This window comes from Drosophila obscura, unplaced genomic scaffold (assembly GCF_018151105.1).
Source record: "Drosophila obscura isolate BZ-5 IFL unplaced genomic scaffold, ASM1815110v1 contig_96, whole genome shotgun sequence".
Taxonomy (NCBI): domain Eukaryota; kingdom Metazoa; phylum Arthropoda; class Insecta; order Diptera; family Drosophilidae; genus Drosophila; species Drosophila obscura.
Window position 1 is genome coordinate 1,917,501 of NW_024542890.1, and position 18,216 is coordinate 1,935,716.

The window sequence follows — 18,216 nt, forward strand, 5'->3', positions numbered from 1 at the left end:
AGATCCGGCCGATTGTTGCCCACACGCACCACAATGGTGGCCGGCTTGTTGCCTGCAATGTGCCCCGAATATTCCAAACACAAAGTACTGTTATTATTTCTCAGAGACATCACAGAAAGCCACTAAGTATATTCCCCTGCCCTGCCCTGCCTGGCGATGGCGATGGCTTTTGTCTGTCAGCGGGTCAGGTGGGTTCAGGCAAGTGAAAGTAATCATAAATTTCGGCCCGCTCTGACTCACTGGGTCTCCATCGTCGTCGTCGTCGTCGTCGTCTTCGGCGGCCCGAGCCACACGAAAATCACATAACAAGAAGCCGAAGATTCGACTTCAGGTTGCTGGCTGACTGGCTGGCTGACTGGCTGGCTGGCTGGCAAGTGAAAGCATTAGGGAAAAACTGGCTGGCAGTTGTTTGCTTAGCCGCTTTCGGCCACGGCACGGGCAATGGCAACCCTTTGCAGCCAGCTCCACTCACTCTCCCAACTGTTGACTGCTCGAGAGCTGTTGAGAGCTCCTCCGTGGCATCGTGCAGCGTTTGCCATTTGCAGATAGACAGACGGACAGACGGACAGAGCGACGGATTGGCAGGCCTGGGAAAACGGGGCATTGAACTGTCCATTGGGCGAGAGAGTCCCAAACAGAATGCGGTCCAGGCAACTCTATTACAGAGTGGGCTTTTTATGCGCGGGACAGGTTTACAATGTGTTCATAATGTTCGGTTGCAGTTTAACAAAAGCGAAACGCGGCTGAATTCAATCAATTCGCAGCAGACAACGGCGAGCGGCAAGCAGATATGATGATGATGATATATCCTGCCACAGCGTATCCCCCAGTTAAACGGAGCAGGCACAGGAGCACTGGCAGAGGCTTCTACTGGCTGACGAGACCAAACCCCAAAGGGGGTCTTGTACGGCTCGTAAGAGCGTTTAAGGATAAGGGAAGGCCTATAGACTACGAGTACTTACCGCAACAGGATTTGCCAAAGTCCAGACGCACCAGCTGCACCATGTAGGGCTCCAGGAGGTTCACATACCACCAGGGGGAGCGCTCCGATTTGGTCAGCGAGCAGGTTTCCGGCGTGAAGAACGCTGACGTGGAGCCATCGATGGCCTTCTGGGGTGCGCCGGCGCCCTCTGTAGATATCTGCATGGGAGCCTTGCCGGCGGCCACATTGAGAACTGTGCGAGAGAGAGAGCCCAGGGAGAGCGAAGGAGAAGAATAAATAATGAAATTGATGGTGCGGTGAGGCTGTTATGAATTGTCTGTCTGTCTGTCTGTCTGTCTGTGGCCATCCGAATGGTTCCCAGAGTGGGCTCAAGGCCCGCCTAATTGGCCAGGGACAGGGGGCCCTGACACGGTTTGTGGCCAAAACGAAAAACGAAAAACAAAACGAAAACCAGACAATGTTCTGCGTGGCAATGTTTGTCAAGAGCTCGCGATTGGACCTTCGCCGAAGTTCTGGCCATTGTATGCGTCCGTTGTGGCGGCAGTCAAACAGCCAAACAGCCAAACAGATCGAGAGCCATACAGAGCCAGCAAGAGAGGCTGCCTGTGACTCTGCCTTTGCCTTTTTAATGGCAAAAAGCAAAAGCAAAAGTGAAATTTAATGTTGGCCCAACTTTTACTTGTCCCGGGCCTAATTACAGCGCTCGCTACGCACTTCTGCGGCATTGGGATTCATTAATCAGATGCATCTGTCGGATAAGACTGGTCGACCACTGAGCGCGACTGAGTTTCAGTTTTCAGTTTTCAGTTTAAGTCTTGAGCTGTAGCTGGAGTTGGAGAGGGGTACGCGCTCAGCGGCTCATGACGCACTCTTCAAGAGATCGCCAGTTGTAGAAACGCTGTGTGGCTGCTTTCTAACCCCCCCCCCCCCCCACCACCACCACCCATTTCTCCCCCTCTCTCTGTGGGGCAGCAGCAAGTGTGTTTGCTGGTGTGACAAATGCCTTTTAATTGCATTTAATTAATTTCGTATTGCTTCCAATGCCACGGCAGTGTCTTCCTGCTGTGTCATGTCCAATTCGAATTGGAATCCAAAATACCAAAGCCGCTCCCAGCTTCCCAGCTTCCCAGCTGCCCAGCTCTCAGCAGCATTCCAGCAGCAGCAGACAGACGGCTGCAGCAATTTTCAAGTCGGAAATCTTTGCTTTTGCTTTGTTTTGTGCCTCATCAAGTTGCAATCAGCCAAGGCAGCAGGGGGCTGGTGGCTGGAGGCTGGTGGCTGGAGGCTGGTGGCTGGAGGCTGGTGGCTGGTGGCTGGAGGCTGGAGGCTGGTGGCTGAAGCCAGGGGCATGCCAAAGGGCAACTGTTGAACAGAAGCAGCAGCAATCTCTTGGAATCTATTTGAGAAATTAATGATTCGAAATGGAGCTAGTTTTGAAGGCATTCAGGAACCGATTGCAGCCAGAAAGACATTTTCTGAATCGATTTCAATTTGGCTTTCGTCGCCTTCTACTCGTACAGTGCCATATTCCAGCTGGGAAACGCCTCTGGATTGATTGATCGATCGATCGACTGGATGCCAGAATGAATGGGTCAAGGCTGCTCCAGTCCAGTCCAGTCCAGTTCATTCATTCATTCATTCACTGATTTGTCTGATTTTTGATTGGGAGAATACATTTGCTCTGCTTATGTCAATCAATACCAGTTTAACGGAAGTCCATGTCCACATACTCGTCGAGCGGTATTCATTTAGAATACTCGTCGTGTATTTGTTGACTCTTTTTGTTGTTTTTGTCTGTGTTTCTGTTTCTGTTGCCACACAGCCCCCCGTCCCCACACACGAGTCCGAAAAAGTGGGTCAATCTGCTGGTCGAGCGCGGCCTGGCCTCTCTTCGCCGCTCGCTTCTCGCTGCTCGCTCTCTTCTGGCCAACACACGCATTCGGCTTTAGCCCAATTTCGCGCATTTTGTTAATCATGTTTCACTTTTGGTTAGCCCGTCGTTTGCTTTGCTTCACGACAACTTTGCATTGGAAATGGTATCGGAATTGGAATGCCATTTGTTGGCCTCTCTTTCGCTCTCTATTTGTACGAACAGCCAGTGACAGAGAGAGAGACAGAGAGAGAGAGATTTTGAGAACGCTTCAAATTTTGTGTTTGCTTTGCTTTGTGGTGAAAGTTGTTCCCCCGTCCCAGTCCCAGTCACAGTCCCAGTCGGTGTCCAAGTCCAAGTCCAAGTCTGAATCAAAGTCGCGTCCGAAGGCGCTAAATGAGTTGACGAGCAGCATGTTCGTGTTCAGAGTCTTTGGTTCGGCTTAGATGCTGGCCTAAACGGAGACTAAGGAGCTACTACTACTACTCACCGCAGAAGGGGATGCCCTCGGGCACCCACTGCCCCTTGTCGCAGACCCGTCTGGCCGGTCCTAGGAGCTCAAAGCCACGCTCACAGCTATAGGAGGCCACCGTGCCCTGGGTGAGATTCGCATTCGAGAAGACCACGCTGCTGTGCGCCGGAGACCCGGGAAAACTGCAATCGGCATCTGAAACAGAAAGGGAGAACACAGAACACAGAAGAGAGGATTAAATTATATGGTAATAAATTATGGAGAAATATTCTTTGATTGTTTGATTGCCGATTCGGATTGGGGAGTTCTCTTTCGCTTGCCACATCTCGCACATTGTTGCAGTGGCCGTGGCCCCAAGCAGGCGGCAGGCGGCAGACACAAATCAATTTGATTGATTTCCCAATTACGGAATCGGAGAATCACAGATTCCCCTCGAAGAATCTTCCAATTGAGTTGCCTTTCCGATCATTTATCAAATGTTTTTTTCTCATGATATAATTGATTAAATATTGACTTAGCTTTCTGTTTGTCTATTAATTAATAAAATTTATATTCAAATCTTTTCTGTGGAAAGAACTTTACAAGACAGAGATCCCTTCGGATTACCCTTGGATACTCCCAGTGGGCGAGATAAATTGGATTGAGTGGAGACTTATTGGATTTTGGGAGCAATTTACAAGAAAAGAAAACCTCTTGTCAGCGAAACTCGAGTCGAGTCATGCACACGACATGTAAATTGTTTTTGGTATTTTTTGGCATTGCATATTTTACGGAACTTTGGGTTCCGCTGGGCTCGAGATACATTTTTCGATGTGTGCATTGCTTGTCGCCTCGAATATTGAATAATTAAATAATTAAATAATAATAATAATTATAATTAAATGTTGTACATAAATAAATCTCAAAATGTTGTAGATTCCCAGATGGAATTTATTCTGGAGAGGCTACGATTCTCAGCCGTGTAATCATTGATCTTGGATAAATTCCAAGAGGTTTCTGTTTTATCTGAACATGTAGTATCCCCTGTCCAGATCTCCACCGATCCGACTTGTCGGGTGATTCGTGGTGTGATTGACAATTAAGCAAGTTCCGTTCCAGTTTGGTCACTCGACGAGTCGTCGCGACGCCGCCTGGCAAATATCTCTGGCATGCAAAGATTGCAAAACGTTCTCGACTCAACTCGACCGAGTCGGCTGTTTGCAGTTTTCTGTTTGTTGCAGTTGCAGTTGTTGTCAATGCAAAGCGTGAGAAAATTGCAGCAGCAGCAGCAGCGGCAGTGGCTCTGGCAACAAAAACAAAAAAAAGCCATCAATTTAGTTGTTGCTGCTGCTGCTTGTACGAGTATCTATGCAAAAATGCGAGCCATGTGCAGCAATCAAATGTGTTGCTGTTGCTGCTGCTGCTGCTGCTTGTATGATTAGTTATTCAATTGAGCAGTTCCCAGGCCCAGACTTGGCCAGTGTCATGGGTTTGATTCATCCCGTCCGCAGTCCCCGGATCTGGAGGCTGGTGGCTGGATGCTGGCGATCGTTCTTTTCCCGCTCAGAGCTGCTAAATACAATTTTGCATAATCGGAGCTGATGCTGAAGCGGAGACTTGAGCTGCAGCTGGAGCTGGAGCTAGAGCTGGCCGTCTCCAGGCAGTGAGGCATGCCATAAATGGTCGAATAACTGCAACATCATTTGACCAGACCAGCAGCAGGGCAGCTTTCCAGTTTCCAGCTGCCAGCAGCAAGCAGCAAACAGCAACATGTTGTTGCTACACATTTCCAGATGCCTCTCCGGGCCATAGCAGCTTCTTCTTCTGGCCTCATCTGGCTGCCAGGCTGCCTGGCTGCTTGGCTGCGCTTATCCAACAATCTCAATCACAATCCCCAATGCCAATGCAATTTCATCATAACGGTCTTCAAAAGCCACTCCACTCCACTCCACTCGACTCCACTCCACTTCTGAGCTCCCCCCCCACTGAGGCATAAACAAATACAAAAATTAGTTCGGGCAAATTGAAATTAACAAAAGCAAAACGCAACTTTAAGCGAGTCATTTGTCAGGGGTAGGGGGGGGGGCTTGTGGTGGAGGGAGGGGCAAACGCAAATTAAGAAATCAAGTTCATAGCACAACAAATTCCATTCGGTTTCGGTTTCAATTTCGGCTTCAGTTACAGTTAAAGTTCCACCAAAAAAAAAAAAAAAAAAAAAAACAAAGGCACTCAGAGAGAAGAACCAGCCGGCCAAGAAGTGATCGAAGTGCAGGATACCCTTTACCATAAAAATAATAAATGTACTACGGTATCAAGGGACATAATAAAAGGGCATAAATATGTACATGGAGGAATGACTGAGACTAATTGTCTGGTAGCAATGGCAAGGGTATTCCCAATGCGAATACGAATACGAATCGAGGAAGCAGTAGCAGCAGCAGCAGGAGAAGAATTAGCAGAAGACTCCCACGAGGTGAGTGCGTCAAAAGAAACCGAAAAAGCAACACTTTGGTATATACACGTATAAAGATCGTAGGACCGACCGACCGAAAGGTTGCCGTTGCCCAGTCGGCCATGCATGACAATGCGGCGGCGCGGCGGTGTCTCTGACTTGGGGGCATGGAATGGGAATGGGTATGGGTATGGGTATGAGTCTCTCTGGCGAGTGAGTGAGTGGGGGAGTGAGTGAGCGAGTGAGCGAGGCCAATACCTTAAAGTGCAAAGGCAGTAGTTACTCGTACTAGCTGCAGCTTAAGGCAGCTTGTTGTTGTTGTTGTTGTTGCCCGCTTGTGTTGCTGGGCACTGCTTTCATTTGCTTTCTATGCGGCGCGAACCCAGTGAAAGTGATATCCCGCATACAGACAGATAGACAGACAGACAGACACACGAGTAGTACCCCAGCCAGTACGCCAGTTATGTGCAGCACGCTACCATTGACAAAACAACATTAGCAATTTGTACAACAACACAACCACTTGTATTCGGTATTCGGTATTCGTACAGCATTCGTATGGGTGTGCAGGGGAGTGAAGGTGAAGGTGAAGGGGGGGGGGGGGGAGACCGACTGCTCGGTCTCTCGTCTTTGAATATTCATTGCGCGCGTCTTTGCCTTGATAAAAAAATAATATAATATATAATCATAATAGCAGTTATAATTTGAAACTTGTTTCGGACATGGATCGGACTCACTCCCAGATCGTTGCTGGCCGTAGCTATTACCGCTATTGTTGCTGTAACAAATCACCCATCAACGCCTCGGCCAGGCCTTTTCTTTGATTACTTTGGTTGGCTGTTGCTGCCACAATTTGTTTAGCATTTCGAGAGCGGAGACAAAAACAAAATACATACCTACATATATAAATACATACATACATATGTATGTATGTATGTACCTCGCTTATGAATCGAAATTTCAAGTGAAAAATTTCGATTGAAGGAAACGAATAGAAAAAGCGAAAGCGAAAGCTGGCCAGCCGCAAAGGTTGCAATCAATTTGCGGTTTCATTTTTCGCAAAGTTTTTTATGCTGCCAAAAATAATAGGCAGTGCCCAGGGATGAGCCAGAGCCAGAGCCAAGTAGCTTCGATTTCTTATCCGCAGCCCATCTGGCATTCGGCTAGCAATTGTTGCTTAGGAAAAACCACACGCGAAAGATGTCTAAGATCTCTCAAATCAGATGAACCAGCGGCAGCAGCACATTGCAGCACCACTGGCCTCTCCTCAGTGGCCATTATCACATAGCAGCTACGCAACTTTCTATCGAGCTAATGGTGACCCCAACCCCAGCGCAAGCCCAGGCTAAGGCCCAAGCGAAGGCCTCTCATTCCACATTCCTTTGGGGCATACACCAGAGTCGAGTCCGCAATTTGCGTATGTCGGCTAATTTGATTTTAAATGCGCGGCGGCAACTCTTTGGAAGCGTGCGCGAGGCAAGGGCCCAGCTGCGTTGCAGTGCATCCGAATGAGGCGCAAATGTCTTGTCCATGCAATTAGCTCGCCGCTTGCTTCATTTCGCCTCCCATTGTCTCAATCTACATCTAGATCTGCATCGGCGATCTCCATCTCCATCCCAAACTCTATTTCGGGCTCTGGTTTGACCCGAACGCTAATTATCGTTATAATTAGAGCCGGTGCGCGTGTGGGGGGCGGGGAAAAGGGTACCTACGATTTCTGTGGTATTTTCTGCATTGAGTGCAGTTCTGGGACGTCATGCGCTGATTGCTGACAGAGGCCCACGCTTCGTCGACTGCTGCTGCCTCTGCTGCTGCTGCCTTCCGAAGAAGCATTCTCCGCTTCAATTACGAAATTGGTGAAAAGTGCAAGTGCTGGGCCAGCTGCCAACTGCTACCTGCCACCTGCCGCATGCCGCATGCCGCCTGCCAGATGGCCCCATTGCGATATTTATCATTATTTCCTCAAGTGAAAAATTCCCCAACTCAAAGAAGTCAACAATTTCCCTTCCTCCCCAACACCAAAAAAAAAAAACAAAAAACACAAACGAAAAATAAAAAGAAAACGGTTCAAACCGTTAGCCCATCTATCGGCCGACCATTATATGACCATTATGATGATGGAGGAGCTTCGTGGCTCTGTGCGGCTCTGTGTCTGTTGCTGGAGATGCCGTTTGAGGCTGATTGGTATTGGATTTACATAAATTGGCGACCAGTTCTCCCTCTCTCACTCTTTTGGGATGGGGATGGGGGGGGGAAAGAGTGTTCTGCTCTCACGCAGCTTCTGCATCGCCTTCTCCCGCAACGCTTCTCCGATTGTCTTGACCCAGTTCGGTGGGGTTTTTGTTTTGAGGCTGTGCTTGTCGGCCAAATTAGTAGAACCTCGTTAAAAGCACACATGGAGAAACCCGACAGCAGAAGCAGCAGAAACATTTCGCAAGTGCTTCGCAAGTTTGCGCAATCTGCAGTTGCTGTCTGCCGTCTGCTGTTACTGTTTGGAGTTTGGATGCGCCTTTGGCTTGTGCAAGCACCGGACTGCACAAAAGTTCGTTGCCCAAGTCTTTTGATTTGAACTTCCGCTGTGGCTGCGGCTGCACAGGGTATCTACGTAGTCGGCGACTACGACTATGACTAAGACTACGACTGGACTGGTCCTCCTCTGGTCTGCTGTCCATTCTTGCCTGTTGGTTCTTGGCGTGCCTTTTGGAATTAATTGCGCATAAAAATTGCCCATCATGCGCATTAAATGAGACATCAAAGAACATCTGCCACCAACACACACACAAACACACACACACACACACACAAAAGCACTCGCATGTGTATGTGTGGTGGTGTATCTGTGAGCTAGTTGGCCTGGCTAAAAGCTGCTAAGCGTATTAAATAAACATGCGCTGCGTCCCATGCGGCTGCCCCTGCTGCCCCCTCGACTCGACTGACTTGGCTCTCTTTTATGTAACGGTACGCACAGCAGAAGCAGCAACAATAAATTTCAGGCTTAAACAGTTACGTAAAGCAACAGAAAGAATGGCTAGAACCAGACACAACAGCAGCGGCACATAAGAGGCATAAGAGGCAGGCAGTCAGGCAGTCAGGCAGGCAGCTGAATCCAGGGGGGGAAAGAGCTAGTGCTTTTGCTGTTGCTGGTGCCAGTGCCAGTGCCAGAGCATCTTGACAATGACAGCATCGACAACGGGCACTCATTCTCATTCCACTTCCAACTGGTGGCAACATCTTTCACCTGATGACAATCCCACTCTGTCCCTCTGCATCTGTATCTGTATCTGCGCCTGTCCCTGTCCCATTCGTCTTTCTCTGGGTTCTGCCCCTCTCTAACGCCTTATAACAGGTTCGATATGATTTTGCGGCACTTTTGCGGCAAAGGAAACGCTTGATTGCCGCTTCTAAAGCAAGGCCAAGAAACGGCAATCGACATCAGACAGCGGACAGCCGCAACAACACAAGACACAAGCCAAAAACAAGAAAGGAATTCCACCAGCATCGGGCGACGACTCAACGAATACCCTTGGCAGATGCCAACCCGACCCGACCCGACCCGACCAGCCAAATGCCGTTGGAACGCTGAATTGGTTCCTCCCTTCCACACAGAAATAAATATCAAATCTTAGATGGCTTTGCGCCTACGCTGACAAACGTGCGATAAAAATCATAATACCCTGCTCCATAGGGTGCCAAGACGATCGACGACATTGACCGACGATATTGCTGGAAGCTGGATGCTGCTGGATGCTGCTGGCTGCTGTTGCCGTTTGCCAGTTGACCGCATTCCGGGCCCGGGCCAACAAATCAATGCGCGAGCGTATAATAGTGTTGGCAGCAGCAGCAGCAGCACCACCACCAGAGACAGAAACATTTCTGCTGTCCCTCTCTTGCCAGTGCCACAAACTGGGTCAGCGCTCAGCCCCAAATGCAGTCACAGATAGAATCTGTGGTATGTGTGCGCCTGAGTGTGTCTGAGGCTGAGACTGAGGCTGACTGAGGCTGAGGCAGCTGCTGCGAAACACCTGCAACAGCCTGCAACAGTCAGCGCTTGGCAGCAGCCACGCCACTGGAGCCCACTGTCGTCTGCCATGTGCCAGTGCTCACTGTGCTGGATTGTTGATGCGTTCCCATTGCAGTTGCTAATTCTCGGCTGCGGCTGTGGCTGTGGCTGTGCCTGTGGCTGTGGCTTTTGCATTTGCTTTTGGTTTCGTGCCTAATTTTCTTTGGGCTGTGAACATTTTCAATGCTATGCGAAGATTGTTTCCACCTTAGTTTTACGGTTTGTTTGTTTGTTTGTTTTTGTTTATTTTCTTTTGGCTTTCGGTCGTCTGTTCTCTGTTTTCTGTTCTCTGTTCTCTGCTGCTCTCGCTGTGTGCCAAACCGACCAAAAGTGGACAGATTGTTGGGTTAATCGTTTGGTCAGACCGCTTCCAAAACCAAATATACAAATTACACAAAAAAGGAAGCAGCTACGTAGAGGCGGGGTTACCTACGATCGATACCTATTATTATTATTATTATTATTATTCGAATTATCCATTTTGGAATGACATCAAGTGGCAGATAGAACAGAAAACAGATCAGATATTTCTGTGCCCCTACAGATCTCAGATATCAAATGGAATTGGACTTAAAGATATTTTACTTTAAGTCTAACGAAGAAAATCAGAATCTAAGCTCTCGGCTCTCAGCTTTGTAGCCGAACCTTAGATCTATGTTTTCTATGCTATTTTCTATACAGCAAGAAAATATAAATAGATATGTATATATAAATAGAAGAAATGTCGCTTGCATGGCAATTTGCATAAGAAAGGGGAACACAAAGAACGAGACGCATTAAAACAAGTCGGGAATTTTTGTGGGTTGTTTCGTGGTTCTTCTTCAACTTCGATTCTCAGTCGTGTCTGTGTATTTCCCCTCTCCCAGCCACTGCCACTGCCGCTGCCTCTATCTATTTTGTTTTTTTTTTTTTTGGGTAAAATTCTTGTGGCGGGGACTTTGTCAACTCTCTTCGCCTATGCAAATGGGCAGCCACAAATCAAGAGCTTTGCCCCCAATAAGAAAGGAAATCAAAAACTGTGACAGAGCAGCGGGCGACGGGGGTGCTGATGCTGCGGCTTTTGTTATAAATATTTTCACTTTGGAAATTTTAGTTGCTGTAGCGAGTGGCGTGGTGTGGGGAGGGGAGGGGAGGGAGGTTGCTGGTTATAAAATCGATATTCGTATGGGTTGGCATTCCATTTGAATAGTTTTACCGCTAGTTGCGGGGCATTACGACATCAAAAGATTGGGATCAGCCATCAGGTGGTGGTGGAACCAGAGAGCCAGAGCCAGAGCCAGAGCCAGAGCTGGAGCTAGAGCAACTTGTTGCAACTTGTTTGCTGCATGCAGTATGTGCAAGAAATAACTGTAGCTGATGCTGCCCCTGCCCCTGCCCCTGCCCCTGCCATTGCCTCTAGTCGCTCTTTTATTGATTGGCGGCCGCAGCTGCAAGAGCTGCCAACTCATCCTGAGGCTGCACTTCCGATTGCCTTGCCCCCAGAGCGAAGCGAAACGATACGAAACGGAGCGGGATAAGCCAGCCAGCAGTCATTGAACTTGCGCTCTCATCATCGCCATCATCATCATCATCAACATCATGGCGCCATCGCTTCCCCCCCTGTCTCTCTCTCTCTCTCTCTCTTGTGTCAGTCAGCGTGCAAATGAAACCAAAGCTGCAACAAAAACTAAGCCAAGCAAATTGCAATTTCCATGCGTTGCTTGCCACAGCTATAGCCACAGCCACAGCCCATGTCCATGTCCATATCCATGCCCATGTCCGCGTCCATGTCCGCAATTAGGTAGCTCTCCAGCGCCCCCGTTCCTCGCCTGCCCCATCGAAATCTATGGCTATGACTGAAATATTAAAAGAGCTGCAGACCAAAAAAAGAAAACTGAAAACAAAAACAGCTTCAAGAGGTTTTCCTTTTTTTGATTTACTCGCGTTGTGGTGAGGAGGGTGGGGTGGGGTAGGGTAGGGGACAGGCGGTGCCAGGGTACCGTGCCTGTCGGATCAGGAACAGAGCTAATTTTACGACTGGAAAGTGTTTTCCAGATGGAGGACTATTCATATTCAGACGAATATCAAGTGAGCGGCTTTCAGTAGCTTAAGTGATGAACTTTTCAGCTGATTCCAGACAGATCTTTGGTATTTGGGAGCAGTCGAACATTCGGCTTCATGCACACGGAATGTATGTGGTTTATCTGCGTCTCGAGGCGAGCATCAAGCGAGCGATGAGAGCAGCTGGGAACAGGGACAGGGACAAATGAATGAATGAATGCAAGCCATTCAGATATGTACATTCGGAAACGAATGTCCGACTTTCCCACATCCCACATACATATATGTATCGTGCCATTCGCTTATGGAAAATTTGTACATTAAATATTTAATTTAAAAATGTGGAGTAAGTTCTGCCCCTTAGATGAGAGTTTCAACCTGATTGGAGAGCTTCGATTGCCTGACCTTGACCGACTGCCATCTATCGATAATTATCGATAGCTGTGGCAAACCTTCCATCAATCACAAGCGAATATTTCATGATATTTGTGTGCATATTTTCCAGTCGATGGCAATTTGTGACGAAACGCACCGGCAACCGACACACAAAAACACTTAAAGTTATTAACAAAGCAATTATTAATAATAATTTAAATTGTCTGACGCTGCTCGGGTGGCATTGATGGCATTGGCTGTGAAAACGAGTCGTCGTGAATCACGCGTCCAATTTGCCACACGGTGGCTCAAATCACAATCACAATGGCAACACCAACAGCAACAGCAACAGCAGCGACATTACTTGGACATACAACATATACGAGTACTCGTATGACAATTAATTAAATTAAAAACGAATGAATAGAAAAAAAGGCGCATAAATTCTGTCCAACATTTTTCCATCCACTTTTTCTTTCTCTTTCATTAGCAGCTGGTGGCAGTGGCAGTGGAAGGGGCAGTGGAAGAGGCAGGCAGCAGTTTTCTTGGTGGCCTGGCCAGCGCTAGTTGGCATTTGAATGCGTTGCTAATAGCAAACAATTTCATTTATTTATTAGACTTTAGTTTCACTTTTCGAGCATTTCACTGCGACATTAAAATTTCACACACGACGCCAAACAGCAAGCAGCAAACAAAACGCGAAAGTTGCCCCAAGATGTTGTTGCTGCTGCGGCAGAGTGTGTGTGAGAGTGTGTGTGTGTGGAAATATTTAACTTTTAACTGCAGTCAGAGCCATTTATGTTTATGGCAATTAAAGTGATACTCGCACAAAGGCAACGCTCACACGCCTGAGAATCAAATGGGAATGGAAATGTGTGGCAGTGGCTGTGGCTGTGGCTGTGGCAGAGCCCATTAAAATGCTGAATACCGAATGCTGAATGCTGAATGCCGAATGCAAGTGATTGAAATTTATGCGGCAATCCAGATGACACGACACTGACGTATGGCCTGTGGATGTGGCTGTGGATGAGTCGCGATGAGATGAGATCAGTTTTTGATCATACAAGTTGGCACTCCCTTCCATTTAAAATTCTCGTCCCACCACACCCCACCCATCCGTCCTAGGCAGCTCGACTATTAGGGAAACTGAAAACTCCCCAAGGGAAGAAGATTTTTAATGAATATGCACAGAGAGAGAGGATCCATGCGCTGCAAGCCACTGGAAACTTCTCTAACAATATTTAAGGAAAATATTTCCCAAACTAAAAAAAAAATGCTCTTCTGCTCTTCAGTTTCTGTGTATTTTTTGTACCATTATTTACATATCGAGCGAGGGGGTACTCGTATTTGACAAGGCCATTGACAGTTCGGCGCAACGTTTACCCCACCTCCGCCCACAGTGAGCCCCACGCTCATGCACAGACGAGACCTCCTCCTACGTGCCAAGGTGACAATTGCAGCAAAAGAAACAAGCAACAAAGACGAAACACATTCAACAAAATGTTGCGTAAAATTGTCAAGTCAAACATGCGAGATCGAGTATATACGAAATACGATTATTTGGTGCCCGATTTGGTCAGGGGAGGAATTTTCTTGTGTGCCTTGGGAGCGTTGGGAGTGGAAGATACTTTTGCCAGAGTCGAAGCAAAATGTTGATGGAGTTGCAAGTGACAACAAGTTGAAGGTTGCCCCGCTGCCCACGCACCCGCTGGGGATTAAAAATTGAATTTTTTTGGGTAGTGGTGACGGTGCTTCCTACTTCCTTGTGGCAGCTATGGATACTCCTCGTTGGTCTTATGTAAGCCCCCGACCGCAGCAGCCACAGCATGGAGAAATGATTTTACTGGTGGCATGCATGCGTGCACAGTGCCACGCCCGTCCCAGTGCCGTGCCGCCCTTTTCCACCATCCATAAGGCAACAAATTGCTGCGGCTGCTGTGGTTCATTGTGCAGCAATAGATGGCTATCTGGCAGATACTCTTCGCACAACTGGAATCTTGTGCCACAGAGTTTCGCATTGCAATTAAGCGCAGAGTTTCCGCATCTCTGACTGCCGCTGCCATTGCCGCTGCCAATGCTCCTGCCAGTGATGATGATTATGATGAGCTGGTCATGCATGCTTATACCAGCTCGTATACCCACCATCGTGGATGGAGATATTACATGGGCCAGGGCCTGGATGCGGGCTGATCATCACCCTTGATGAGGCAAGCATAGGGCCGTGTTGCTGGTGCTGCTGCTGGTGCTGGTGCTGCTGCTGTCTCTCCCACTCTCTTTGTGGCACTTTTACTTTTCTTATTGTCAACAATTGCCGCTGCCTCTGTTTCTGCCTCTGCGCTGGAGGAAAGCAATATAGAAAGAAATACAACTTTCCCAACATTACAGATTTGTCTCTCTCTCTCTTCTCTCTTCTCGCTTTTCCCATCTCTCTTGCCTTCTTCCAACAACAAGCCAACAAGTCGCAATTGTTGTCGCTTTTATTGTTGTTTCTGTTGAATGACTGCCACAGATCATAAATTTTCTTTTAATTTCGGTTTCTGTTTGTGTTCTTCGGCTGCTGCCGCCCCGAGCGGTTGCTTTTTATGTGGCTCTTGCTTCCATGTAGGATTAATTTTCTTTTTAATTAATTTAAGAGATTATTACCCGAGTAAAAGTTGTTATATTTTTTGGCCCATCTGTTTGTGCCCTTTTTGGTGTCCCGGGGCTTCCGGCACCTGTTGGGTCTGCGCCATCCGATACTCGGCCACGTGCAGGCGGCACTCGTAATTGAATGCCAAAACAAGTTGCAGGTCGCCTTTTGCAGTCTCCTTTCCACACGGCTGGCTGCCGACACGTGTAGGGGCAAGTTTGTTGCTCAAGTCTTTCGTGTGCCACATTTCGTTGCCCCGTCCCAGTCCCAGTCACAGTCACAGTCCCAGCTGTCACTCCTCCCCGTTTGTGTCTGTGTGTGGTGACCCAAACAAACATCCGTTTCCTGGCAAATGCCACACCCCACACGCTTATTCTTCACACCACCCTCCCCCCCCTCCCACTCAGCTTCACTTGCTTTTTGCCGCATATCCCACGAAATAATTAACCAGCGCCCAAGCACTTGACTTGTCGCTGAAACTGGAACTTAAAGTGGAACTGGGACTGGACTGGGGATTGGGGACTAGACTGGGGACTTCGGAGTGGGGACTGCCGACTGGAGACCACTGAGCATTGAATGCTCTTTTCGGCTTGTATTTTATTTTTGTTGTTTATTGGCGTGGGAAAAATGCCAAAGTCACTGGACAAGAAACATAATTCATGAGTCTCGTTGTTGGTTGCTTTTGTTTCGAACCAGAACCGGAAATCAAAAAACCAACAAAAAATGTGTATGCAAAAATAATAAAAATTAAATGCGAAGCAACAAATTAATTTCTTTTTTAGGTGTGTTCACACACACACACACACGAAAATGGGTGAGTGATGAAAATGGTGCCCCAGCAACAAGAGCGGCAGGGGCAGGGGCAGTGGCAAGTGGGATCGGATCATCAGCAGCAGCTAACAAGAACGAGAGAAAATATTCGTTTGCTCTGGGGCTCTGTGCGCCGTTGGATACCCTTACCCTGAGAACGGGGTATGCCATGGGTGGGGTGGGCTTGCCCGATAACTGATCTATGCAAAGCATTGTGGGACCTTTGAAGATATTGAATCCCAAATGAAGTCCGAAGATATTTAGCTAACAATGCATAAAGAGCTTCACATGTTGTGTGGTTCCCACATGTCAGGGCTGTGCATGGAGTCCGAGTCGAATGGCGGTGAAGAACAGCCAACGCATGGAAAGGTCATCGGAGCCTAAGCACCATGAGAGTTACCGAAGTGCCGCCCGTAATCTTGTGAATATATCGCTGAGACACAGCCACTTCATTGTCAAAAGATACTAAGCGTCATTTGACTTGTGTATGTAGATAGGAAGCTAGATATGCGAAATCTCATCCTCGACAGAGAGTCACGCCTCACGGGGGCAGAGTATACACTCTTTGGTGTATTCATTTTCGCACAGAATTTCTCTCTCTGGTTCTTTTTTAGTCTTTCGCTTGACACACTCACCTATATTCTGCGCCTGCGCCAAAGTCGACGCCGCCGCCACCACCGCTAGAGCCAGCGGCAGAAGCAGCTGCCACTGCGTTCGCTGCATTGTTTGCTCTCTCTCGCTCACACCTGCTGCCGGGGGATGGATCAGATCAGATCTTGCGCGCGCTCTCTCTCTCTCTCTCTCTCTCTCTCACTCCCTCCCGTTTCGGTTGATTATTCTTCTGGTTGCTGCTGTTGTGCGTTGTTGTTGTTGATTTTGGTACTCGATTTATTGCACTTTTTGTTGAATCTTGTAGTTTTCTAGCACTTGCTGCAAGTTTTTTAATGTTGTGCAGGGTTCCACATGCCAACAGGTGCTTTTGGCCTGGTCAAAATGTGTGTCAGCCACCCAACTGGTGGTGGCAACTGGTTCTATCCTTCTTCTGATTGTGCCACAGCGAGCCACAGCCAAAACACACAAAAACAAAAACAAAAAAGCGCACACACACACACACACACACAGACACAAACAGACACCCCGAGGAGAGAGATGAATGCCGAAAGTTTGAGCACACACCGATACGATAGCACCACACCACACCGTTAGAGGAGGAAGACACACGGTCAAAAACTTAACAAAATAACGTAAAAAAAAAAAAAACGGAATGTTTCTGTTGGATTACGCGGCGCGTTTATCGTCCGCTGCATGAACCGTTCGCTGGAAGCTCTGCTGAAGAACTCAAGAGTCTTTCGTTTGGCTGCTTGGCGTTTCTTTCACTTTTCACGTTCGCCGTGCGCTGCTTTGCGCTGCTCTTTCTCTCTCTCTCTCTTTTGCGAGCTCGCTCTCTCTCTGCAAGTCTCGTTTGCTTTGTTTTTATGTTTGGCGGTGCTGGAGTCGAAGAAGTCAAACCGTCTGTCGCCTTGTGCAGCTCGAAAGCAACTGAAAGTTTGTGTCGTCGCGCTGTGCGTCTTGTAAGCCGCTTGTAAGCTGCTGCTGGCCTGCTGTCGCTGCTGCTGTTGCTGTTGCTGCTTCTGCTGCTGCTGCTGCCGCTGTTGCTGCTTGCTGCTTGCTGTGGCAGGTATGTAGCATACATATGGTGGGGTGGTAGGGGAGCTGCATGCGTGTTGGGTTGGCCGAGCAGCACTTGCTGCTGGCTGCTGTGCTGCTGCTGCACTTTTGGCAAGTGCCAAGCTCTGCCGCTGTCTCTGGCTCTGCCGCTGCCGCTGCTTAGTCTCTGCACGCTCCGTTCTGCCGCCCCTCAGGGCAGGCAGGGCAGGGCGTGCTGATCAATGGCGGAGCTTTGGGCTCATCATCATCTCATCTTCATCTTCATATACTCTAAAACGGTAATAACAACTAATACAGGTTATGCAACTGTAACTTTGTGCGTCTCTCTCACTATCCCCCATCTCTTTCCGATTGGACCAATTTAGAAGAATTCCTCTAGTTTGACTGGGGACTTGGATTACTTGCTTTATGCTGGACAGGGGGACGGGACGTGGGACCTGGGATCTGGACCTGGACGGCGCAAAAACTGCGACCAGCAGCAGCAGCAGCAGCATCAGATCAGCCACAACGTTGCACATTGTTTCAGCATTTGTATGCCACACGAACAGGGAGGGGGAAAATGGGGAATGGGAAATGGGAAATGGCAGAAGTAAGCCAAATGGTCAGTAAATTGGAGCAGCCTCAATATCGGCGGGGATGCAAATGCAGTCCATCTAGACAACGAATTCCATTCCCCCCCCCCCACCCCACACACACACACACACACGCTTTTTGTCTCTTGCTGTGTGTGTGTGTGTGTACACATGTGGGGCACAGTCCAAATGGTGCAGACATATGCTAATAATAATCATCATCATTATTATCATTGAGATGTGGGATTATGGCCAGCGATCAGCTAATGAAGAACCAAAGGCAGAATATTGTGTTCCGGCAGACCTACGAATGCTGGCAATACAGGGGCGAGGGGCGAGATGCGGG

General features: G+C 48.3%; 1 protein-coding gene across 2 annotated transcripts in view; it reads right to left on the minus strand.

Moving 5' to 3' along the window:
• The window catches only part of LOC111077314, a 22,717-nt gene extending 6,289 nt beyond the window's left edge, over positions 1–16,428 (minus strand). For both annotated transcript variants that reach the window (XM_022371535.2, XM_022371534.2), the window contains exons 1-4: positions 16,266–16,428; positions 3,304–3,480; positions 963–1,175; positions 1–52 (exon numbers count right to left, since the gene is read on the minus strand). The exon at positions 1–52 is cut by the window's left edge and continues 767 nt beyond it. In XM_022371535.2, the coding sequence (XP_022227227.2) occupies positions 1–52; positions 963–1,175; positions 3,304–3,480; positions 16,266–16,353 (530 nt within the window). In that variant the 5' untranslated portion in view covers positions 16,354–16,428. The remainder of the gene's footprint in view (positions 53–962; positions 1,176–3,303; positions 3,481–16,265) is intronic.
• Between the last annotated feature and the right edge of the window lie 1,788 nt (positions 16,429–18,216).